General features: G+C 44.9%; 1 protein-coding gene and 1 pseudogene across 2 annotated transcripts in view; one reads left to right on the top strand and one right to left on the bottom strand.

Moving 5' to 3' along the window:
* The first annotated feature begins 4,177 nt into the window (after window positions 1-4,177).
* Window positions 4,178-5,022, top strand: LOC128400434 (protein FAM104A-like; annotated as a pseudogene).
* A 4,816-nt stretch (window positions 5,023-9,838) lies between these two features.
* Window positions 9,839-25,257, bottom strand: part of SHISA7 (shisa family member 7) — a 32,324-nt gene continuing 16,905 nt past the window's right edge. The window contains exons 3-6 of one of the 2 annotated variants that reach the window (XM_053362613.1): window positions 24,308-24,462; window positions 21,099-21,164; window positions 13,080-13,232; window positions 9,839-12,600 (exon numbers count right to left, since the gene is read on the bottom strand). In XM_053362613.1, coding sequence (XP_053218588.1) covers window positions 11,987-12,600; window positions 13,080-13,232; window positions 21,099-21,164; window positions 24,308-24,462 — 988 coding nt within the window. In that variant the 3' untranslated portion in view covers window positions 9,839-11,986. Of the gene's footprint in view, window positions 12,604-13,079; window positions 13,233-21,098; window positions 21,165-24,307; window positions 24,463-25,257 lie in introns of both variants that reach the window. The other variant, XM_053362611.1, reaches the window with a different exon arrangement.

Raw genomic sequence — 25,257 nt, 5'->3', positions numbered from 1 at the left:
ATGGGCGCACAACCCCAGAGTCTGTCAAGACTGGCCCGTACGGGCAGGGGTACCTTTACCTTTACCTTTAATAAACAGAATTAGGAAAAGGGTCTTGCAGCTGAGGATGGCCAAACCAGCCCAAAAATTTACACAAAGGAAATAAAAAAATAAAAGGCTGATACCTAGGAGCTAAAATAGACATCACTCCTATGATTAATAAAATAAGGCTATACTTAGAATAATACTAACAACCAATATATTGTAGATAGATATTACATATATAAAATACTTGAGCCTTACCAACAGGCTCGCTCATGGGGCATGCAGTGGGAACTGTTAGGATACTTGCAGAACAGATAGAAAGCTGCATTTGGCACACATATACTTCTGCTAAGATAATACACTTGATTTCAGACTTATAATTGGGCCTTATAATTGGGGCATATTTTGCCTGTAGGCCTCAATTCTATACACACTCACCTGGGAGTAAATCCCATTGAGCTCAATGGGGTTTACTGCTGGGTCGATGTACATAGGATTGCACTGTTGAGGCAAAAATGTTTGATTTGACTGATGTTTTATTATGCTTTTTTAATGGTTTTAGCAGACTGGTTTTATACAAATGCCACCTGCATGGCAGATAACAAAAACAAATGCATAGTTAAATAAATGTTAACATGCAGGGTTGAGGATTTTTACTAATTTTATCTCTGTTTCTGTACACATGATAAATAGGAGCAGAGGAATGTATTAGACATCAAACAGTTGTATGTACTTGTTTATCTCAGTGTTGATTAGTGAATACACTTGGTCCTGTCTGAGTGAACACATGACCAAACCAAGACATTGGGAGGTGGGATTCAACTGCCCCTACTTCCCACCCCATACAATTCTCCCCAAACTGGTAATGCTGGTAATGCTGTTGTGATGTATTTATGTATGCATATAGGTTTTACTACGACAAAGCACACTCCTTCCCCATCACTTTGGCACTCCCAAACCCAGCTTTATAACTCCAGTATCACTACAGTTTCAGAACTGAGTGCAAAGACATTTAACACAAGATTTACTTTTCCAAAAAAAGTTTTAAAAGCAATTCATTGAGTTTCTTGCTTGAAATCTACCACCTGGGGCAACTCCCTGATGGTGAAGCCAGATGCATATTAGAATGTAACTGAAGCTAAAGGGTGTTTAAACTGTATAGAAGTGTGGTATTTAGTGCAAAATTATGATAGATCTCTACAGAAGCATCTGCCCCCAGAAAACGTGATCCCCATTTAATTAGCCATTCCAGAGCCATCTGTATTTCAGCAACATTGTCTATCAATGGAGGAGGGAAAAATCCACCAGGAGCAGCTGGAAACATTAGTTTATTGAAAAACAAAATTACAGCAATTCTAGAGAAACTTTATAACAAATGGATCTGTCCCTTAAACAACATCGACTCTTGGGCCTGGGGGAAATAAGCCCAGATACTGTGGAGTTTTGCTTATAACTCCTACCAGATGAAACCTGTTTCGGTTAAATTTTGTACTCTTTTGTAAATGGTCATGTGTGTTTTGTTGTTTTTGTTTGGTGCTTTAAATAGCATTTAATTTTACCTGATTAAGGCTGCAGTCTTATACACACTTCCCTAGGAGTAAATCCCACTGAACATAATGGAATTTACTTCTGAGTAATGATGCACTGGATTGCATGGTAAATCTGGCACCCAGAAAGTTGTGTGCAATGTGATTTTTTTTTAACGTTGAGAGGAAGTGGGGTGGTTGAGGAGACATCTACTCTTTAAGGGACAGTGAAGGTGAAAGACAGTGGAATGGGAATGTACATATGATCGGTAGTTTTTTTATTCTTCCTCCCAACATGTTAATTTAAATGCAAAGCAGGCTTAGAAATCGTAATTAAGAGAGTGGTCACATCCACACCATCCATTCAAAGCACTCTTATACCATTTTAACAGACATGGCTTCCTCCATGGAATCCTGGGAATTGTAGTTTGTTAAGGATACAGGGAATTGTAGCTTTGTGAGGTCTCCTAACTACTCTCTGCACCATTAACAAACCACAGTTCCCAGGATTCTTTGGGAGAAGCCATGATTGTTCAAGTGGTATAAGGATGCTTTAAATGTACGGTGTGTCTGTGACCTGGGAAGAAGGGAGGGGTTGTTGAACCTTTTCGCCTGTTCTTCTGTTCAAAACTATTTCTACCACTGCTTCCCCATTTCTACGGAAAATGATGCAGGCACTGCACATCATTCTTAAAAACATCTGGGGCGTTCTGAATGGACCAGGGGCAGGAAGGGAAGGACCAGTGGGAAGCTCCCTTTCTCTCCATTTTTCCTCCACTCCCAATTTCAGCTTTCTGTGGCTGCTTTTTGTTTAAAATATCCAGAAGCAAAGCCAGGGAATTACCCTTGTGTACAGTTGGCCCCACCGCACCCCACCCCCACCCCCACAATGTGCTGTGGTCTCAATCCAGAGTTTTCCAAGAAGCAGGGTTGCAGTGGCAATGTGGTTGGCTTCAACCTACAGAGCAACAACTTTGCAATGATCTCTGTTGATCAAGCAGTGAAGTGAAATAGGTACCACCCACATTCTCCAGTACGTCTCTCCTCCCCATGCACCTAACAAAACAGAATACTAGAATTTTCCTCTGAAATGGCTGCTTCACTTTTGATTAGTATTCACAAATAATGGTTGGTATCAAACAAAACAGATCCGCTAGCACAGGGGCTTTTTGCTGTGCAATGGAACTTTCCCACTCTTTCTTCCCCACCACCACCCCATACTTCCACTAAATCTGTTCCCCCAAAGCCTCCAGGACAGAATTTGGGGTCATGGAGGTGACACATGAGGAGATGAGAGACTGGAGAAGTTCCACTGAGCACATAAAAGTTCTTGTGCTAGCAGAACTGTTTCATTGGATACCCAGTATCTGTGAAAATTAATCAAAAGTTACGCAGCTCTTTCAGAGGAAAATGCTCATATTTTACAACTCCTGAAACAGACCAAGCTGCAACAGAGACGAGACTGAATGTAAATCTGCTGTTAGTGTATGAAGGAGACCTTTCAATCCTGGACAGGCCCCCTAGGCCAAGCAGTTCATGCTTCTCTCCCCCGAATACCCCATACTGTTTTGGACACTCTTTCTAAGGGTATAACTGCATATATTATGTCAATTGAATACTATGTTAATGCAGTGATTGCTAATCATGACCAATCACATAATGATTTTAACAAAATTAAACACCAGGTTCTTTGAGTACTGGTGCCAATGAAATCTCTCCCTGTTTCCCCCACCGTCCAACATGCTAATTCCCACATGTGTGGGGTTGCTAATCACATCATGTAGCTTGTTAGGACCTCCTAACCCCCAATGGCTTTGCAGAGTCTCTCAACTGGTCTTCAGGTACATAGGTGGGGTGGGGTGGGATGAGATCTCTCTCCCTCTCATTCAGAAGGGCCACTGTGGGCTGCTTCATATATTATTATTTTCCTACTCTAAGATAACCCCTGTACCTTATTGCTAGAAGCACGCCACACATTATTTGCATACTGAATAGAGACTGTTCAAGCAGCCATGGGACACACCAGTACACTGTGGTTCACCCATTACTGTAACCCTCTACTTTCTTGTATGAACTTTTCCACAAAGAAAACTAGTTAGGTGGGGAGTGACCCTGTACCACATTTTAATGTTTGGGAGAAGCATGCTGCAGGAAGATCCAGGGCACTAACACTCACGTATAGAATTGCACACAACTTTGTTGGGTTCGCCAACATACCTCCCAGCCTACCCATGATTGAGTCTATCTCATTCCACTGGTGAACTGGGATGAGCACCTGATGCTTTCAGGTCTGGGCTTGCTGGTATGACCGTGTGTATGGCTTATTTTAATATTTTGTCACATGGTTCATGAGCGAAAGAGACATCAGTGGTTCCCAAACAGTCTCCGTTCAATACATATACATATATATTTATAATACATGGTTCTTCTTTTTCTCCTATTAACAAAACAAAAAGCCTAACCAAAATCACAGCTGTTGATGAGTATGCATGCCAGCAGGCAATGGAAGTTCTCCATAACTTTTTTTCCCTTTTTCACACAATAAGGGCCCCTCAGCCTGCCATTGGAAGTAGTTGGAAGAGTATGGTTGGATCCAACTCTAAAAAGGAGGAAAATGGAGCCGAGGGAGGGAGCTGCTGAGGAGAGATTGTTTGGGAGCGTCACAGCGGGGCCTGCTGGCCTTTTCGGCTTTCGGCTCTGCGAGAAGCGGCTCGGCCCGGCCATGAGCTGCTGGGGGGCGCTGCCAAGCGAGCGGGGAGCTCGGCAGAGGAAGAGGAGACGAAATGGCATAGAGGAGGATGTCCACATCCCACAAACAAAACGCAGTAGCCAAAATGCTGTTTTTCATGGCTCCTGGGATACAGAGTCCTCCAGCAGCGAGAGCGGGAGCACCAGTAGTTGCAGCAGTAGCAGCATCAGCAGCCCTGACAGAGCTAGTGGGCCGGAAAGCAGCCTACACCACATAATGCCAGGATCAAGTCCTGTGACCCCCTCCTCAGTCTTTCCATGAGCAGTCTGCACTATGCCAAGGTCCTTACTTCCACATCAACCAGATCCTGAAGGAGGCGCACTTCCATAGCTTACACAGCAGGGGCCGTCCTCCCACATGATGAGCCTAGCAGTTCCCTGCCTTCTGTGAAGGGGGACGGCACTGTGTGATGGGGATATTTCAACTTAAAAGTTTGTTAAAATTGCACAAAATGCCTGTTGCCTTTTCAGTCTGTATTTGGAATAACAGGTTAACAGGCAATTGTTTACTTGTGGTTTGCTGCACTATTGCAATGCAAAAGGGGCTTTGGAGCAATTTTTATAGGATTCTTTTGGGGGAGGGATGGAGGGTGGATATCTTTTGACATGTTATGATGGGTCTGAGAATCCACTTCTGTATAATAGGAGTGCATAATAAGTCCAGTCTGACTTCTTAATCTGTTCATTAGTAACTGATGCTTTATGTAAAATCCTTTCAAACATTTGCGTTCAGTTTTATAAGTCTTTTTTTAATTTCAATAAATAGTGAATATGAAATAAGAAGGAGGAAAATTAACCCCAGAAGAAGGGCTATAACAAACCAACTTTTTAAAGTGCAAGATTCTAATCCAACACAAAAAGGAGGGGTCTGTTGGCAAATTTAGAAGTTGTCCAGTTTCATTCTAGAGGGAAGGAGTACCCATCCTGAGGATTAAGCAACTACCATCCTAATTTTATGATGAGGGAGTCATTTCTAGGAACAGAAAGAATCCTACCTAACAGTGACTTGATGAAAGAGCTGGTCAATTATACAAACAGGAATACATCAACTTTTTTCTAGAAAAAGTATGGACTCTCTACCACACCTGCTCAAGGAAGAAGTCTCCACACGGACTCTAGAGGGAGGGAGATTACAGCTCAGCTTCAAAAGGAAGGAAATTGCCAGTGAAATTTTAGAATAAGAGATTGCCCTTAAAGGAACAATCTTAGAAAGGAAATCGATTTTGGAAAAGGTCATCCCAAAAGATACCCTACATTCTCTAGATTTCACACTACAAGAAGAGCAGTGAAAGCAGCAGCGGAAGGTGCCCAAGATGGTGGAGAGGCCCCTTTACAAGCTCGTTTTGAGGAAGTCGTAATCAAGGCTAGCTAGAACCAGCCAACAGTAAAATAAACGAAGCAATCTTTGTTGATTAGCCATTCATTCCTCAAAACCAGGAACACACAGACACACACTCCCTGCTCACTCTGTTTTCTGCAACTCTCTCCTGCGTTCCCATAACAGAAAGGACTGTCTGAACCGCTTTCCATACATTCCCCATAATAAGTCACACCTATCTAACACCAGGGATGCCAACTTGAATAAAATGTTGGGGGGAGGGGCCAGGTCACATGACACAGTGCACGCACACTATTTGAAATGGCAATGCCCATCAACTGGGGGGGGCAGCCCCCTCAAATATTTTATGGGAGGGCGAAGACCCCTCAACCCCTAGGAGTTGGCTGCTTTGCCTCACACTTTGAATAGTCACTTCTCTCTCACACATATTAACATGCCCATTGCTTTCTGCCAGACAACTTGCTTTTCAGTGATAAATTGGAGCAAACGTCAATCCAGAGAAAACCTGATTGTCACTTGCTCCGGTTTAGTGATAATGATCTGGTTTCTCTGAGGGCCAGCGGCAGGGGAAGGCCAAGCAACTAAATGAACATTACTCCCTACATTAATCCTGCCGTTTCCATCGCGTTCCCAGTCTTCCTAGGCCTCTAATTCCACTACCAAATAGGACACCTCCCAGCTGCTGCCCACAGTTCTCTTGGAGTACAATTGTACTCCTATCAATTTGTAAGAGAAACGCAGAAGTGATATATGTTGGCAGAACGAACCTCATCAAAAAATGCTCCAAACCTCAGAAAATGGCTCGCAATGTTTTCATGGATCTTTAAACATTAATGCAGCTTCTAAAAATGCACCCCTGTGTATTTCAAGCACAATTGTGATAGCTGACCTGATAAGGTATTGGCACTTATGGGGCTAGGGGGCTCTCACCTTTCAGAAGTTTGTGTGCCCCTGCCCATTCTTGGAACCAGTCCAAGAGATTGTGGGTTGGAAATTCTTCTGATATTGAAAGCTTCATTATGTGGGAACAGTTTCCTCAGGTTCCTGCTGCCTTCACCCAGGCCTTCTGGCTGCTAAAAATCTTAAATAAAAATCCAACATTATGTCAATCAGGTTATAAGTGAGATCTGTCTACTTTTAGGATTACTTCTGTTGCTGTTCTTTTCAGCTGCCTGCATGCTTTAAACCAAGGAAAGCAGCCTGACCTTTCTGCCTCTCCTGGGCTAGGAGCTATGATAAACTGGTTTGTGTGTGCGCTGAAGTTTTAAAACCTAGAAGTCTATAAGGGGTTCTCAATAATATGCCTCAGTGTTAGTTTGGGTTCCTAAAGGGAAAGTTGATTTAATGACTGCTTTTCTTTCATTATGATTATTTATTTTAAAAAATACATATTGCAAAATAAAGCAATTTCACTATAAAAATAGCAAGAGAAAACCAGCAATTAAAGTCTACTGGAGCAATCAAGAGAGGCTATTCAAGGTGCAATTAACAGGTTGTTATTCGCTAATTACCAAACAGGCTTCATCAGGTGGAAGAAATAAAGCAGGCTGAAGCTACAAAAGGAAACTTGTGCTTAATGTTGGTGGGCCTTTCTTATGACTAACAATAGGAGGATCTTGACTATGGATAATATATTGTGTTATATTAAATACTTATGCCATTTTACCATAATTCCAATTTCCGCTAAGGCAGGGGTAGGCAACGTAAGGTCTGGGGGCCGGATGTGGCCCAGTCGCCTTCTAAATCTGGCCCGCAGATGGTCCGGGAATCAGCATGTTTTTACATGAGTAGAATGTGTGCTTTTATTTAAAATGCATCTCTGGGTTATTTGTGGGGCATAGGAATTTGTTCTTTTTCCCCCCAAAATACGGTATAGTCCGGCCCACCACATGGTCTGAGGGACGGTGGACCAGCCCATGGCTGAAGAAGGTTGCTCCCCACTGCTCTAAGGGCTCGTCCACATTTGAACATTATTTTGCTGTTACTCCACTCCCCCCCCCCCCCCACATTCAAATTATACCAAACTGGTCCACACCAGCATACATTTGAATTTGTATATGAGGAGAAACTTAGGTTTTTCCAGTTCACACCAGTAGGCGTCCCTTTTAATGTTTGTCCCTGCCTTCTAATCTGCTGATTCTGTAATGCCAACTAAATGCCGACAGGGCATGCACACAAATTTCCCTGCCCAAGAAGTGTACAAAAGCACACAGGCAATTGTAAATTTGCTTGTGCAATTTTCTGGTTTTGTGCAAATCTGAGGAATCAAAAGAAAACATCTATATCTAATTGATACACATAGCTAGCTAGAAATATGGCGAGTGTCATTTGCTTGGGCAGTTTTCCAGTTTTGTTAACATCTGAGGGATCCAAAGCTATAGAAATATAAAGTTAAGCTCCTAGTGGTGCTTACTAGCAGGCTAGAAAAGACATGAAAGCAGTTGTAAGCTCTCAGCACATTTTTTCCCCAGATAGCTGCTCTATACATCGGGTGTTGAATTTGTTCATGTGATTTGCTCGTGCAGCTTTCTGGTTTTGTGCAAATCTGAGAGATCAAAAGAAAAATATACATTCCTCCATTCAGGAGGAAAACAAAAAAAGAAACGAAATCCTTGACGAACTAGTGGGCATAGAAAGGGGAGCAGAAGAAAGTGACAGTTGATCCACCCACCCAGAAACACTGAAACAATTCATTTGTGATCCTGAGTGGAGTTGTTTGGAATCTGATTTCTCCCAACTTATTTAATTATCTCTGCATCAGGTAAACCTGAATTTACAGAGCAGAAGCATCAAGGCTGGTGTCATTTTAAGGTAACATCATGTGGACTATGCAAATTAAACAGGAAATGCAAACACACAATAAACTCTGGTGTGGTCAAGCCCTAATTGCGTGGAAACAGTGTCTCCCTTAGCACTAAAGGGCCCTAGTGTGAAAGCAGTAGGAATTCAAAACTGCTGCGCACCATCCTTTGCCACATGCTTGGGATCTCCTACAGATTAGTCCATGTGGAAAGAATTCCCACAAGGCTGTAAGTTTGAAAACAAAATGGACTGCTCTCTGATTCTGCCCAGATCCTGCTCCAGAGTTGCAAGTCCTCAAATTAGTTACCTACCAAGTGCCCCTTTCCAACAATGCGCTCTCTCTCTCTCTCTCTCTCTCTCTCTCGGAAGAATATTGTACCCATCACCATTGCCTCTTGCAAGGTTTTGCATTGAGAAGTTCACAAACGAAAAATATAACCCGCCAGCCCCAGAAAGAAGAACGGGGTGAAGGTGGGGGTTCATTAGCCCTTGATTAGAGTTTGGTAGGGAAGAAAAAGGGGTATGGTACTGAACAAGAAGGAAAAGAGGCAGAGATGTGCGCAAGATGGCTTTAGACTGCAAGAGGATCATTATCTGCCCCTCCAGGGGCTACTGGGGTGAATTACAGTACCCTAAACTACAGCCTGGCACTGCTATATGTACAAGTTATACAGGGCCAGGGACAGCTAGAGGGAGAGACAGGCTGTAGCTTTTTCTGAACTGGGAAAGGACCTCTAAGAAGTTACATAGGAGCAAGAGTGAAAGCTAAAGTAATGTCAAAATCAAGAGAAAATAAAGTGATCAAAGCTAAGTGCTGAAACAAAAATCCACCTGTATTTGGAAACGGATGACATTTGAAAGAGTCATACATTTCCAAAATCTTTCTGATCTCGGCAGCGATGTTTTTTTATATACTGCCCAGAATTTTATCCCTAAAACTTGATTGTCCCTCTGACTGAAAGTTCGTTGCCAAGCTTGTTAATTCTGAGGTATACAAACCTGCTGATATAAATTCAGTATTTCACTTTTTTTCCTTTCTAGTACAAATGGTGTCCCTTTCTTTGCCCCAGTCTGAATGGGCAGAGTCATTCAGAGTCAGGGGGGGAAAAGAAAACAAAAATATTTCCACTATCAAGTATGTTATTTTAAAAATACTTTCTATCATTTTTTTTAAAAAAAAGAAAATTAGGTTCCCCTGCAAAACTCCACCCATTGACAGAGGTAGGTGAAACAAAACTGATTTACATTAAATCCTGTACATGTCTACTCAGAAGTAAACCCTACTGAGTTAAATTAGACTTTCTTCTGAGTAAATGTGCATAGGATTGTAGAATCTGAAAATAAAAATTCAATCTAGGCACACTTATTTCAGCTAAAACAGCCCAGAATGTGAAATAAATATTTCAAGAATGAAATTTAAGACTCAGGAGGGAGGATACTATTAATAAAACCAATTCCATTTAAAAATACTTTTATCTTTCATCATCTGCTGAATGCTGGCCATACTCTTTATATCTCCTCATTTAATTTAAAAAAACAAACAAAAAATATTCAGAAAAGTTACTAGAAAGAAGATGTAAAAGTGGATTTTTTAAGAGTCCTGAGCATAATTGGGGGCAAGGAAAGGGAGGGATAGTGGGAAGTTTGTTTATTAGAATAATGTTTGAAAGAGCCGAGACTCCTTTAAAAGCTACACTCACGAGAACCAAAGAACAGGCATTGATGGATACCCCCAGTAACTGGGAGGTAAATAAAAATCACTAGAAAAATTGACAGAGTGCTAGCGATATATAAAGATATGTACAGCAGAAGCAGGGAGAGGGTGGACCTGACCCTGCCCTAGATCCCTTACGGGCAGAGTCCTGGCAAGGTTATAAAACAAGGATGGGATGTGTGGGATGAGAGTTGCAAAGGGTGTGTGTAAAGCTCCACTTCCTGCACCTTCAAGTAGTGACCAAACTCAATATTGGATGCAACAAGACAAGAGGGCTGCCCACCATGACCCACTGTTCTCGTCTTGGAGTGCATGTCAGGAAGGAGCAGGGAGGGGGCTCACATCTGTTTCCTTTGCCACGGCATGAACAAATGGTGTGGCCATGCCATCAGATCATTTATGCCCTCATGTTGTGCACCAGTAGGGCCAGATGCCCCTGGCCCTCCTACAAAGGTGCTGGCATGAACTAGGTCCAAGGTGTTGATCCCAGCCATAAAAGCCATAAAACAGATGAAGCCCCAAGGAGGTGACTTCGTTCGAAGTGGATGAGCTCTAAGCAGTCAGTGATGTCAACAAAGGTGGATGAGGCCCACAGTGATGAAGTCACTAAAAGTCAACATCATTGCAGAACCTGGCTACTTTTGATATTGGTAGCTACTGGCTGAATCCATTGTGCTGAAATCATCAATAGGTGACAGGCACAGGAACTTTGACATCATTCTTAATCATCAAGATTGGCAGTACTATCATCAAATGGTTGACAAGGCCTTTTCAAACATCGGTATGACTGTTGTGCCCCAACATCATACAGTATTGACAATACCTACACGTCTGACATCATCAGTCCATGTGATGCCCTGATGGGTTATATCACAATCAATATACTGACAAAACGTTCTCTCCGTTGACATCATCTATAACTGACAAGTCACATAATGTTGATGTCATCAAAGGTCCACAGTGTTGACACCATCAAATGTTGATGGTGTGGGCATCAGAGGTCAACAAGACCCACAGCGCTTACATCATCTGCAGCTGACAGAGTCCACAGTGTTGACACCATTGATGGTGTTGATGGTGTCAGTTGGTCAATGGAGCATCCACAAGGGTTGGCAATGCTCACAGCGCTTGGAGTACCAGAGACAGAGTTTGCCAACCTCATAATAAATCCACAGCGGTTGTCTTCAGTCTTCAAAAGTCTGAGACAAAGCCCACAGAAATGATGCCATCAAATGTTGACGGACAACACTAGTGTTGTTGTTATCAAAGACTGATGGGACCTGGCAATTATAACATGACCCAAAACTATCACCAAGGCTACGTTATTGATGCTGTGAAGGATCCACAGGCCTAGTCTCTTTCAGCCTTGATGTAATCAGATCTGGACAGCAGTGATGTCAACAGACTATGGGAAGAGATAGCAGCAGAATCTAATACATGAGACCTACTAATTTTGACATCTTCAGAAACTGACCAAGATTGTGCAGTAGGTTTCCTCTAAGAAACCAAGCTGGCCTTGACACCATTGCATCTTGACCATGAGCCATAGTGTTGATGTCATTAAATACTGACAGCCAACGTCATCATCAAAGATTGTCAAGACCTGGCAGGTCGGTGGGACACCATCAAAAGCCAGGGAAGACTGAGATGGTATCATTATCAAAGACCAGGCTAGGACTTGACATCAACCAAGATGGAGGCCATAGGGCTTTAAAAAAACAAAAGGAGCCCCAAGATGGTGAGCACCAAAGAAAGGGTGGGGTGGAGCAGGAAAGGGTAGAGAAATATGGCCTTGAAAAGTCAAATCAACCTGAGTTGGGGATTAGGGGCCTCTCACACGGTGACCTCGTTCTTGCTGCCAGTAGGGAGGTGTTGGGTTGGGTGGTGCCCAGGGATGAACTGGACTTGATCAATGGTGCTTTGCCTCTTGGCTGCAAAGCCTTGGCGCCGGGTGGCAGCCTGGCTAGTACTGCCTTCCCAAGGAGCAGATGCCTTGGGGGAGTTGTTGGAGGTGGGGTGAGAGTTCTTCATCATCACGTGGTGGTGCTCAAGCATGGGAGTGCTGCTGGCGCAGACGTTGGTCTGAGAGACGGCCTTCTGGTGGCCCAAATGCATCTCCTGGAAGGGACCTGTGCGCTGATGAAGACGCTCAGGAGACAGCAAGCGCTCCTGAGAATGCAAGTTTTCGCGGGAGAGGAGGTGCTCGTGAGATATGACACGCTCTCGAGGAATGGTGTAGTCGTAGTGAGATGGGCGGTAGCTTCCCCCTCCACCGCCACCATCGGAAAGGATGTGTTCCTGGGACATGACGCGCCGCGGGTTGTGGGACTTCTCGGAGTAAGCATCCGTGTCGTAGTTCATCTTCATGGCATGTAAGGGCAGAGTCCCTCGGGTCAGTTCGGCAAGATGCCTCCGTTTGGCATAGAATTCATCCAAGTCCTTCTCAGCTGCTGGGAGATAGGGGAGATAAGTAAGATGTCACTGAATGATGAAAAGGTGGACTGGTGGATGGGAGAAGATGTCGAAAGAGAAGGGGGAAACAGACACCCGCAACTCCCAAGAAACACACACACCTCATGATCAGTATGTGAAATGGACTGATAAAGCAATAAAATCACATCTGATTTGGCCCTCAAACAATTTATAATACATACATTGGCTAAAATTCTCATTTGCATTATAAAGGCAGTTTTTCTTCTGCGCTATCAACAGCCAGGCAGGTCACATAAGGAGCCCAGGAGAGGCTCAATGGCAATGTAAGCCCAAGTGTGAAAATTTTCAGTATAGAGAAAACAGGGTCAGGGATGATGATAAAGAAAGCAAGAGATTGCTATATCGTGGAGGAAAAAGGCTCAAGTTATTAGCCTTTGGAGAAGATCAGCAACAATATCATCCCAGTATTCCCTTCCTAAATGCTCCAGCTTACCCAAGCGCTTGAGTGAAGAATAGCGGTTAAGTTCTGACTTGACGGCTGTCTCATATGACGGGGGCAGATGGGAAAGATTGTGGAAAGAACGAGAGCAGCTGAGGGTGTTGTACTTCGTGGTTGAGTGGCTGGGCGTGTGGTTCACATGCCAATCTTTTAGGGGACAGAGAAAGAAGAGAAAGCATATTAGTTCAACTCAGACTGACTTCCAGGGCACTTGGAGTTTTAGTAAGACGAGTTGCTTCCACGCTAGCTATTTAGTCATTTGTCATTTTTTACTGAGCATCCAAGTGACAATGCTGACAACCTCTGGCATTCCCATATTATACTGTCCTCCCACACTCTTGTGGACATGGTTAGTGATGGCTGTTAAGTTCCCCAGAGCATGTGCTTAATTCAGACAGTACCTGGTGAATCCCTAACTTTTGAGAAAGGCAAGGATCCTTCTCATCATTAGGCTTCTCCTGTTGGCTCTGCAAACAGCATTCAAGTTAATCCTCAACTCAGGGCCAGGCCACACATGAAACAAGGTGAAGTGACTGCCTGAGGCGGCAGGATCTACTGGACAGCAGATCCTGATTTTCATCTTTCTTCCCGCCTCCTTCTTCCTGATGTAGATCTTCCCTCACCCCTTCTTCCCTGGCGGGGAGAGGGTACCATTTTTGGGTTTGCCTCAGGGGCCAAAATGTCTTGGGCTGCCTGCCTGAACTACACACAGCTTCCCCTTCACGGTGCCTGCTGTCTGGAATGTCTCCCTTGATTCACCTTCACCTTAAGGACATAAGAACACAAGGGGTGCAGCTCAGATCTTTTCAGCCCCCAAAATGGCGGGTGAGTGAGGTCCCTAAAAAGGAGGATTGGCAGTTAAAAATGATAGGCTATGCAGAGTTAGCAGGTCTAACAGGTAAAATACGAGAGCAAGAAGACCAAGTATGTGAAGAGGAGTGAGGAAACGTTGTGGAGTATTTGGAAAATAATTGTAAACAAGTGAAAACGCTGGCAGCATTAAGGTAAATTCAGCAGTATAATATATAATAAAGGAAGAAAGGGGAGAAAAAGATCTAAATGGATATATAAGAATATGCAGGAATGGTGGGAAAATTAAAGGAACCAGGGATGGGGAAGAAGGGAAGTCATTGCATGTTTTTATTAAAAGAAATATATTAACGGTGGAAATTTGTACTTGAATGTGATTTTGGAAATGGTAATAATGAAAATTATAAATAAAAATTAAAAAACACACACAAGGGGAGCCCTGCTGGATGAGGCCAGTGGCCCATCTAACCAGGTGCCTATGGGGAGCTTAAAAGCAGAATTTGAGCACAACAGCACTCTTCCCTCCTGTGGTTTCCAGCAACCGATATTCAGAGGCATATAACCTTCAACAAGGCAGGTACAACATATCCATCAGGATTAGTAGCCACCAATTGCCTTATCCTCCATGACAACTTCATCCACCAAGAAGACCTTGGCATTTCCTCTCCTGATTACAATCAAGTCAGCTGCAAGACACCAAGACAACCAAGAGCAGCTGACCTTGCTCTTTCTTCCCTCACCCTCAGAGTGGCTTTTTCCAACTAAAACATAATTGCAGCACCAGTCTTTCTAGTGTGGGCTTGCAAAATGTGATGGATATGTGTTGGGGCTGCCAGTTGCTGGGGTCCATGTGTCCTGCCAGGGCTCTTCAGTGTTGCCATGGAGGCAAGAGGCTGGGAAGCTACCCACCATTTTGGTTTTCCCACAATGCCCTAGCGCAGTGGTTCCCAATTGGGGGTCCACGTGACCCACCCAGGGGACCCATGGCACCATTCACATAACAGTAACTACCATAGAGACATAAAAATTATCAAAAGTCCATGGCTTGGCTTTTGAAAAACAAGGAGTTTGCAGTACTTAGCTAATTGGGAACCACTGCCCTAGAGCATTGTTGGAACGTGAAAATGATATGTGATTATTTCCTTGCCTCAGCCCCTCTCTCAGGGCCAAACCACAACAAGGGGAGCAAGTGGGTGGGTGAGTGAGCAGAGGGTTGGGACCACTGACATGGATGGGAGTCCACCACAGGTTGTTTTCTTAGACACCCCTCTCCTGTTAAGGAGGTATTCTGCTTTTCCATGAGTTGATTTCCCTCCTGGCTGTAGCATTATTAACTGGTCTTAATTGGCAATTTCCTGTTTCCTCACACCAGGTTCTCTACTAACTCATTTACTCTTTTCCGCACGAAGAACTGCTTGTTCTTTTGTTATTTATCCTCCATTATTGTCATAGCTAAATAATTTGTAAAACACAAAATAATGCCTCAGTAACAATAAAAAAAATTCTCTTAAATTGTTTTGCACTAAATATACGCCTATTATGGCCAAGCCACTTGCACTTGTCTCACTGAGGCACATGACTCGGTGTAAGGCAGCTATTGGGTATGAGCGACCTTGCATTCCTCCAGTCAGTAGAGGGCAGTGTTGAGTCTAACAGATGACAGGGCAACTACACTTTGTGGTTTCCCACTGACACCTAAGCTGCAACCCTTCCTTCTGCATGCTTCTATCTGTCTTTGCTCTCCTTCTGCACGGGGCAGCCATGAAACTGTCTCTCATGATGTAGACTTAGAATCAAAAGCCATCTTTGTGGATAGGAAGTAACTCTTAAGAAAATAACCTTTTCTCTGTACCAATCGGAGTCCTGTCTTATTTTATTTTACCCTTCTAAACCATGGCAACGCAAAGGGACCCCGACCATTAGGTCCAGTCGTGACCGACTCTGGGGTTGCGATGCTCATCTTGCTTTATTGGCCGAGGGAGCCGGTGTACAGCTTCCGGGTCATGTGGCCAGCATGACTAAGCCGCTTCTGGCGAACCAGAGCAGTGCACGGAAACGCCGTTTACCTTCCCGCTGGAGCGGTACCTATTTATCTACTTGCACTTTGACAGTGATGTACAAATAAATCAGATGACGGGTGGTGGGTTAGCTCCAGCTTCCAAGCTCCCCACTCCTCCACTCTGCTAAATACATATAAACTTTAAGCTGACAATTTGATTTTAAAAACGTATCAGCAGCTTCATTTGAACCATGCAGGGCTGGATTCTGTGTGAAAAGTCAAGCGGTGTCCTGACAAAGCCCCATCCTCAATTACTTCAAGCAGGGGCAGCGAGAGACCGTAGCAAAGCAAAGGAGGCTTGGGAGACGGGGAGCCTGCCTGGGAAATCTCCTGCCTCCGCACTTGGCTAAGCACTGAGCAGATTCACTTCCATCTGCCAAAGCACAGTGGCTGCCAGGATCAGCAGTCCTGAGATGAAACTGACATTCTCCTCTCTCCCTTCATTCCTCCCCTCTCCTCTGTCTGCTGTGCTGGAAAGAGAGAGGGGCGATTCCACCTGGCCGTCCTCTCCCACTCTGTTCCCAACTCAATTCTGCCTTCTGTGTTGTATCTAGAGATGGGCAAATCCATCCATTTCACACACACCCCAATTTATATTCAGTTATCCACGTTTCCATGTCAGTTTGTAGTTTTGTCTTAATGAGAACCCACTAGCATTTTAGTGTGATGTTATTTACATTTTTGTATACCACTTTCCCCTGATACACAAGATTCAAACCTCATCTTAAATGCAGCCATAGATTTTATTATTGTTTTCCCAGGAAACTGCAAGGATGACCTGCGTGAAGCGGGAGACACATCTGATAAAATCCCATTTATCCGATCTGAGTTCCAGATAAGGTGAACATGGCACAGAATCCCAGAATGGTTATGGGATGTCTGTTCTGCTTCCCCAGTAGCATTACTGGAAAAGCAATAGAATGAGTACAGGATCAACTGAGGCTTCTTCAGGTGGCCACTTTAAGTGGACAACTGTAATGTCAGCCCAACTGATTTAAAAACAGCTGAGGGGGAGGCAGTGGGCGGACTATTTGGGCAGCGCGGACCCTGCTTACACCCAAGCCACCGTGTCTCTCCCAGGAGAGACGTGTGGCTTGGGCATGCTGCAGGCCCCGACATTTTGTCACCTCCCTCAGTGGTGACACCTGGGGTGGCCCGCACCCCCCTTCCTCCACCCCTGCACCCGGGGGATTAAATACTGAATTAGACTTTAATTGTTCTGTTTAAGTTTCTTGTTAAGATGGCTGTTGTTTGTATTCTCCTTGCTATATATTGGATGCTGTACCTTTAAATTCTATATAATTCTGTGTAATTCAATGCACCTGCTAGTGGCCTTCACAATGCTACTAGGTTTTAGCCAACAGTATCAGCTTACTACACTTTTGAGTGACAGCTGATCCACGGTTATTTGGTGTACCTTTGTGGATATTTGACTTGGTAATGTATCTGTTATTGTATCACAACCCATTATAGAATGTGCAGGTATGTCATTTCAATCACTGTATTTTATTGTAATGGATTTTATTTTATATTATTGCCAGCAGATGAAGAACTTTTATTGAAACATTCTATTATCCTGGAAGGACTGTTCTGCTGCTGTTGCTTTGTATAGAGCACTCTGTTCCTGTGTTTGGAGCACCTACCATCATTCTTCTGTGTTGCTGTGCTTATAGCACCATCTTGCACCAGCTCACTCTCGGCAAAATTTTGTATAGGATATTAACTCTGGAAGGCGTTTAGCCTCAATATTCAGTGATTCTTTATGGCCAAATATTAATCTGATCATTTCTTTTCATGGAATATCTACTTGACTCTTATTAGTTCGTGACTCCATGTACATATTGTATGTTTTATGACTGTGAATTAAGAAACAGTTATAGGTAAAGGTACCCCTGACCATTAGGTCCAGTCGTGACAGACTCTGGGGTTGTGGTGCTCATCTCGCCTTATGGGCCGAGGGAGCCGGCGTTTGTCCGCAGACAGCTTCCAGGTCATATGGCCAGCATGACTAAGTCGCTTCTGGTGAACCAGAGCAGTGCACGGAAACGCCGTTTACCTTCCCGCCGGAGCGGTTCCTATTTATCTACTTGCACTTTGACGTGCTTTCGAACTGCTAGGTTGGCAGGAGCAGGTACCGAGCAACGGGAGCTCACCCCATCGCGGGGATTCGAACCGCCGAGCTTCTGATCAGCAAGTCCTAGGCTCTGTGGTTTAACCCACAGCGCCACCCGCGTCCCGTAAGAAACAGTTATAGTGTTATATAAATATTGTTAGTATACTATTAGCCTACGTGTTGCTTTGTGTTTGCCAGATTATCTGCATGGAGGAAGCAGATCAAGGAAATGCCCATTTTCTCACATACAGAGGTACCTCGGGTTACATACGCTTCAGGTTACATACGCTTCAGGTTACAGATTCTGCTAACCCAGAAATAGTGCTTCAGGTTAAGAACTTTGCTTCAGGATGAGAACAGAAATCGTGCTCCGGCGGCGCAGCGGCAGCGGAAGGCCCCATTAGCTAAAGTGGTGCTTCAGATTATGAACAGTTTCAGGTTAAGTACAGACCTCCGGAACGAATTAAGTACTCAACCCGAGGTACCACTGTACTGGATTTTCTGTGACAGGAAATTAAGCAGCTCAAAGTAGTTTAACACAGGGGGGAAATCCCAAGGTAAGTGCAAATTTTGGACAACATCATGAGGACACTGAGAAGTCTGAATGAACAGGACAGAGTGATGATGGACAGATCTGGAAGCACCTTAAGTAAGTCGGCTTGAAATATCATCCTGCTCAATACATATTTAGGTAGACCAGTAAGCTGTTTTATTTTATTTTATATACTCACTGCCTGTCTGCTCGTTTCCCTTTATAATCTTCTTTAATAAACTTTGGAACTTGGGGCATCACTGGATTTTGTAAGACCCAAAGGACAGAGGCCACTTCCAGACTGTCACTGTTTTCAGGTAGGATTGAATCACCTCCCGGTAAATTCAGGTTGCACAGTTAAAGCTGATTTGGCGCTCTTGTGAAACAAACCCACTTCCCCAAAGGATCAGGCTTTTTGCAATATGGAAAGTGGCAGGAAAAGGCAGAAGAAAGTGCAGGGTAACACTTGCTTGACGCAACCTCCCCACAAGCAAATCAGACTGAATGCTCATAAATTAACCAACATCGTCTAACATTTCCGCAAACAAATCAGGCTGAATTAAACAGCTTGTTTTGAAGTGACCAGAGCTCTCTCCCTGCTGCCCTGACTGCTGGAATTACCCTATGGGCTATAAGTTAATGGAAAGCAAGAGGAAGGATGGGCCTGACGTTTGACTGTTGCAGACTCTGCTCCTGGTCTGCAGCCTCCCCCTTCCCAGATAAAAAACCAGCACGTTGCAAGACCTTCAGTCACCACAACTTAGGCTCCCTAAGAATGAGTGCTGGCAGTTCCAAGCAGGTGGACGAGATGTTTGGCAACCTGCCTACACAGTCCTGGGATATGAGCCTCTCCTCCCACCTTCACACCCACTGATCCCCCCCCCCGAGATTATCCAGGAAGACTCCAAATCCCCTAGTGTGTATATGAGACAGCACCTTCTCAGCTGTGCAACACAGAAAGCAGGTGTGGCGCCAATATCCTGGAGCAGCTACCAAGGAACCAGCACCGCAGCAGGGTCCACTGCTAATAACCCCTTTAAAATGTATTTTTTCATGGCCTGGCAATGCCGGGTGTTTGAGTCTAGCTGCCTTTTAAATTTCCCACAATGCTGTAGAGTGACACTTAATTGGGGGCATTGTGCATAATAAAAATAGCGGCTAGACACAGCTACCTGGTACTTCTCAGACCACTGCTGCCCTCCTCCAGGTAAGCCAACCAACAGAGGATAGGGCCTACCAGAGGGCCCTCAGGGCCCTCTCGGACCTGCAGCCGGTCCTGTCAGGAAGCTGTCTTATATAAGGTTAGACTATTGATCCATCACCTAGCCCAGTATTGGCTACTCTGACTGAAGACAACTCTCTTTCACAGCCACACTTTACCTGTAAAGCACTCTTATACCACTTCTCAGAATCACGGGAGCTGTAGTTTGTTAAGGGCGCTGTGGATTGCAGCTCTGTGACTGAGGAATAAACTACAGTTCTCATGATTATTTGTGGGAATCCAAGACTGTTACAGTAGTGTAAGAATTATTTAAATATAAGGTGTACATATGACCTAGAAAGCACAGGGATGGGGAACGAGGGTGCCCATGTTGCTGGACTCCAACTCCCATTATCCATTGCCGCTGACTGGGAGTTGGAGTCCAACAACATCTGGAAGACACACAAGTTCCCCATCCTTGGCCCTTCACATAACCTGCTACCTGATTCTTTTTTAACCTGGGGCCTTCTGCACTGGAGAGGGACCACTGGTCAGGGGTAGAAAATGCACTTTGCATATTCTACCCCTGAACAATGATCCCTCTCCAGTAGGGCACCCAGATTCACTCCAGAACATCCTCCCTTGTTGGAAGGTCTCTTTAGCCCCCCTGCCTGCCAGTTTATGGGAAAGCAGTAAAGACTATAAAGGAAATCAGCCCTGAGTGCTCACTGGAAGGACAGACCGTGAAGCTGAGGCTCCAATACTTTGGCCACCTCATGAGAAGAGAAGACTCCATGGAAAAGACCCTGATGTTGGGGAAGATGGAGGGCACAAGGAGAAGGGGACGACAGAGGACGAGATGGTTGGACAGTGTTCTCGAAGCTACCAGCATGAGTTTGACCAAACTGCGGGAGGCAGTAGAAGACAGGAGTGCCTGGCGTGCTCTGGTCCATGGGGTCACAAAGAGTCGGACACGACTAAACAACAACAACAACAAGTAAAGACTATCCTGTTTCAATGAGCTTCCAACTAACGTTGGTTTGCTTCCCTGATTAGCTTTGTTGATCTTATGCTGTATGCCTCCTGTCTCTCTGTTTTATGGTGCTCAAAAGTATAATGTTCAGGGTTTAAAAACTGTTGCATGCCACTTCGGGGGCAGGAGGACTTTTTATCCAAAAAGCAGTCCACCATCATTATTATTTTTAATTTAAACAAATAAATAAGTCAATAGAGAATCAGCAAGTTGCTAAGATGTCACTCTGCCTAGTGACATCTGCCTAGCTGCTCCCAGCACTTACCCAGAGTGGCCGTGTGATGCTTGGGGCTGTTGACGTTCAGGTGGATGTAATTATGATGCATGTTATCTGCAAGGCAAAAACAAAGCGAGAGAAAGAAGTGTGTGTATGTGGTGGAGCGGACCATGTTAACAACGTTCACCTGCTAAGGCTGGAGATCATTTTTATCTGCCTCGAGCAGCCACTAGAGGTCACCCAACACAGACTAAAAATGTCCGCTCCAAACTTGCAAACAGTTCTGGCAACCTTGGTCTGCAGGGCCAGTGTGGCTGCATTAACATTAGCTAGATTATTTATTTGTTGCTGGGAAATTTCACAACCGGGTTTGGGCTGGGAGAATATCAGCGCAGGCTGGGATTGTGATCAGACCTAGGCAAGCAAATTGATCACACCATCATTTGAAAGGGATGAATGATGCATGCTTACATTGAATGTAAGAAGGGCCCTGCTTATGTTCAGGTGAAAGTCCCCTCTAGTCCAGCATCCTGTTCTCAAAGGTGCCTATGGGAAGCTCAAAAGCAGAACCCAACTGTGACTGCCCTCTTCCCAGCTGAACCAGACCGCAGCTGCATTCTCCCCACCTGCTCTGTACGCAAGGAGGCAACTAGAGCAAGGCAGAGCAGAAGGTAGATCAGGATCTACTGGAGGTTTTGCAGGAGTTTAGCAAGGGCTCTCTGACTCCCAGTTGACAAATAATAGCAAGAAACCTTTTTAAAAAAAACCAAAACCCTTCCAATTAAGCTACTAAAAAAGTATTTTGGGGGGGAAACCAAGAGTGGATTTTTCTGTGGAACGGTTGGTCTTCCTGATACCGTTAATAGATTCCTGGGACTGAATGATGTGCTCAGAGGCACCCTGTTCCTTAATCCTGTTTCTTGTACCTGGTGGACCTTAGGTCTCTAGTGAAAGAAACAAAGGCGATCTTACAAGCCTGAAAATTGCCCACCCCTCTCATAGAACATACATGGCTACCATGCTTTATTTGAGGGTTGAGAGGGAGGGAGAGGTTGAAGAGGACAGCCTGGCTTCTGTCATTGGAGCCCAATAAATTCAGGAGACGGATCTGGGGACCGCCAAACCCTTTCCCTCTCTTTCTGCAGCCATTTGAGGATCTAGGCATGAAGGTGCCTTGGAAGGAGGACCCATGCCATCTGTTCCATTGTAAGCCTTACAACTTCCACCCTTGGCAATAGGTGAGGCTGGGAGAGTATGATTGACCAAAGGTGAATGAGCTTCAAGGTTGAGCTGGGATTTGAACCAGTCAAAGTCTGACACACTCTGGCTCACAATTAAGATAGTACTACACTGTTACTACGGCAAGTGGGGTCTGCAGCAAAATGTTGCAGTGTACCCTCCCTCCTAAAAGGAGTTGTGCTGTTTCAGGTTCCAGCCAGCCATACCTTCCACACAGGACATTGCACTTTTCTCACTGCCCCCTGTTGGGGGCGGTGGAAGTGCAGCCTTTGGGCTCCCCACCCCCAAAATATTTTTTGTACTTCTGCAAACCTTGGGGTCTTCCCCGCCAGCATGCTGACACCTCACCCTTGTTTGCCAGTGGCCCTGGTTTTGCCTACAACTTCGTTGGCACTCACCACCCCTGAGTTTGCTACTAAAACCAATAACTGAGGCCAGGTGTGTCTGGGCTCCTGGGAGAGAAGGGAGCATTTAGCACGGAAGAGGGAAACTGCAAAAGCGCCTCCTGAGCCCTTGAAGGCTTTTCTTTCTACCTGGAAATAAAACAGTTCATGTCTCAATAAGGCCCTCCCCCCACAACCCTAATATTAATCTTCAAGCCGACACAAAGACAGCCAGACAGCTAGAACCAGTTGCTATGGCAAACAGGCTGTTTCCCCACAAGCTTTTGCAGCTTAATTCCTGCTGAGAACACACACACACACACACACACACACACACACACACACTCTCTCCAAAGAGCAGGAGTTAACATATTCCAACAAAAATAGTAAGAGAAGGGGCTAGAAGTAGATCACAGAGAAAATAGGCGATAGATTCCAGGAAGATTCCTGGGGTCCATGAAGAGGCCAGCTCAGGCTGCTGTTGGAAAATGGGGTGTGAGGCCTTCACCTCTTTTAAAGGAGCCCTGTTCTTGATCCCAGTTTTGCTGGCTTGGGAGGACATTTTTTTGGTTACATTTATATGGCATTCCTTGCTTCAGAGGGCTGAGAAGGGGAATTCCCAAGTGATTCCTCATGGGGGTTGGTGCATACGTTAACACGAAACCATGGTTTGTGCTAACTTTAGCTGAGACTCCAAACCGTAGTTGGTGTTCCAAGATTTACCATAGTTTGTGCAATTCCCTTCCCTCCTCCACTTTCCTCAATATTTCTGGATGCTATCCCACACTGAAGCCTCTGAGAGTGGAACAACGTAACCATGGTCATTGATTCAGATGTGACACCAAATCACCGGTTTGTAAACTTGTGATTTCAGGTTCTGATCTGGCTGCCACTCACAAACCATGATTTGTTGAAAAGCGCTGGTTCATACAGTATAACAAAGCCTTGGTTGGGATTCGACAAACCATAGTTTTGGTGTTACATCCAAATAATCTCACTTAGATATTCAGTGCACTCACACAGTATTGATTAAGCCGGGCATAGGCAAACTCGGCCCTCCAGATGTTTTGGAACTACAGTTCCCATCATCCCTGACCACTGGTCCTGTTAGCTAGGGATGATGGGAGTTGTAGTCCCAAAACATCTGGAGGGCCGAGTTTGCCTATGCCTGGATTAAGCCAAGGTATTGGCTTATTATCTCTTTTAAGCCATGATGCTGCCATCAGAAGGGGTTGGAGGTCAAGTACCTGGTTATACAGTCCAAGAGAACCCATCTCTTTTGCTCCCCATGGCACCCCCCCAATGGAGTCCCTTACTTTCTTTCCTTTAGCACAGTCACCCTCCTGGCAGTTGAGCCCCATGCGCCACTTAGGCTGCCAAGTGACCAGAAAGAAAGAAGCACAGATCCTTGCCTGTACTTGTGCTTTTAACAGCAACTCAATCAGGGTGAAGCTTTTTTGGAGATGGGGACAGTGTTGATTAGGATGGATGATATTAAATAAATCCTTCCTCGAATTCTAATAAAAAATTATGCAGATCAAGCTGTTGGGGAAGGTTGGTAGCTGATCCAGGATTTTGCAATCTTAAACCATCACTCGCCTTGTCAGGCTGCCTGCAGTTCGCTGCCTCTCTTACCATGGCTGCTTTTGGACGGTTTCACTGTGTTGTACAGGTTCTTCGGGGGACGAGCTGAACCGTTGTCTTGGAAGTTTGAGTTAATGACAAGGCTGTTGTTGCGTTCAGAGCACGAGCTGCTGCCTGCTTGATGCCTGAGAATGTCAACCAGTGCCCTGGCCAGGAAAAGAAAGGAAGTGTTAGTGAAAGGGACAACAAGGCACGTGTTTGGGCTGGATTGAGGCACTTCATTCATAAAATCATAGAATTGTAGAGTTGGAAGGGACCACAAGGACCATCAAGTCCAACCCCCTTGCAATGCAGGAATCTTTTTGCCCAACATGGGGCTCAAACCCACAACCCCAAGTCTCATGCTTTACCACCTGAGCTATCATCCCACCTTAGTATCTTTACAGTATAGCATGATTCAGTGAAGGTTTGTCCAGGGGGTGGCAGTTGCTTCTCCTTAGTTTCAGTGTTGCCCCTACGGCAAAAAAACTCTGCCCCAGGTGCTGGCAGGGGTGCAAGAGAGCTCTCCCCACTTGTGCAACTGGTGTTCAGAGGCATACTGTGTCTGATACTCAAGGTATTACAGAGCCATCATGGCTAACAGCCGTTGACAGCTTTCCATAAACATGTCTAAACCCCTTTTAAAAGGTAAAGGTAAAGGACCCCTGACAGTTAAGTCCAGTCGCAAACGACTCTGGGGTTGCGGTGCTCATCTTGCTTTACTGGCCAAGGGAGCCGATGTTTGTCCGCAGGAAGTTTTTCTGGGTCATGTGGCCAGCATGACTAAGCCGCTTCTGGCGAAACCAGAGCAGGGCACGGAAACGCCGTTTACCTTCCCGCCGGAGTGGTACCTGTTTATCTACTTGCACTAGCATGCTCTCGAACTGCTAGGTTGGAAGGAGCTGGGACTGAGCAACGGGAGCTCACCCTGTTGTGGGGATTCGAACCACCGACCTTCCAAT

Source organism: Podarcis raffonei, chromosome 13, assembly GCF_027172205.1.
Source record: "Podarcis raffonei isolate rPodRaf1 chromosome 13, rPodRaf1.pri, whole genome shotgun sequence".
Taxonomy (NCBI): Eukaryota; Metazoa; Chordata; class Lepidosauria; order Squamata; family Lacertidae; genus Podarcis; species Podarcis raffonei.
Note: the sequence above shows the minus strand (reverse complement) of the source record. Positions and strands in the feature narration are given on the sequence as shown.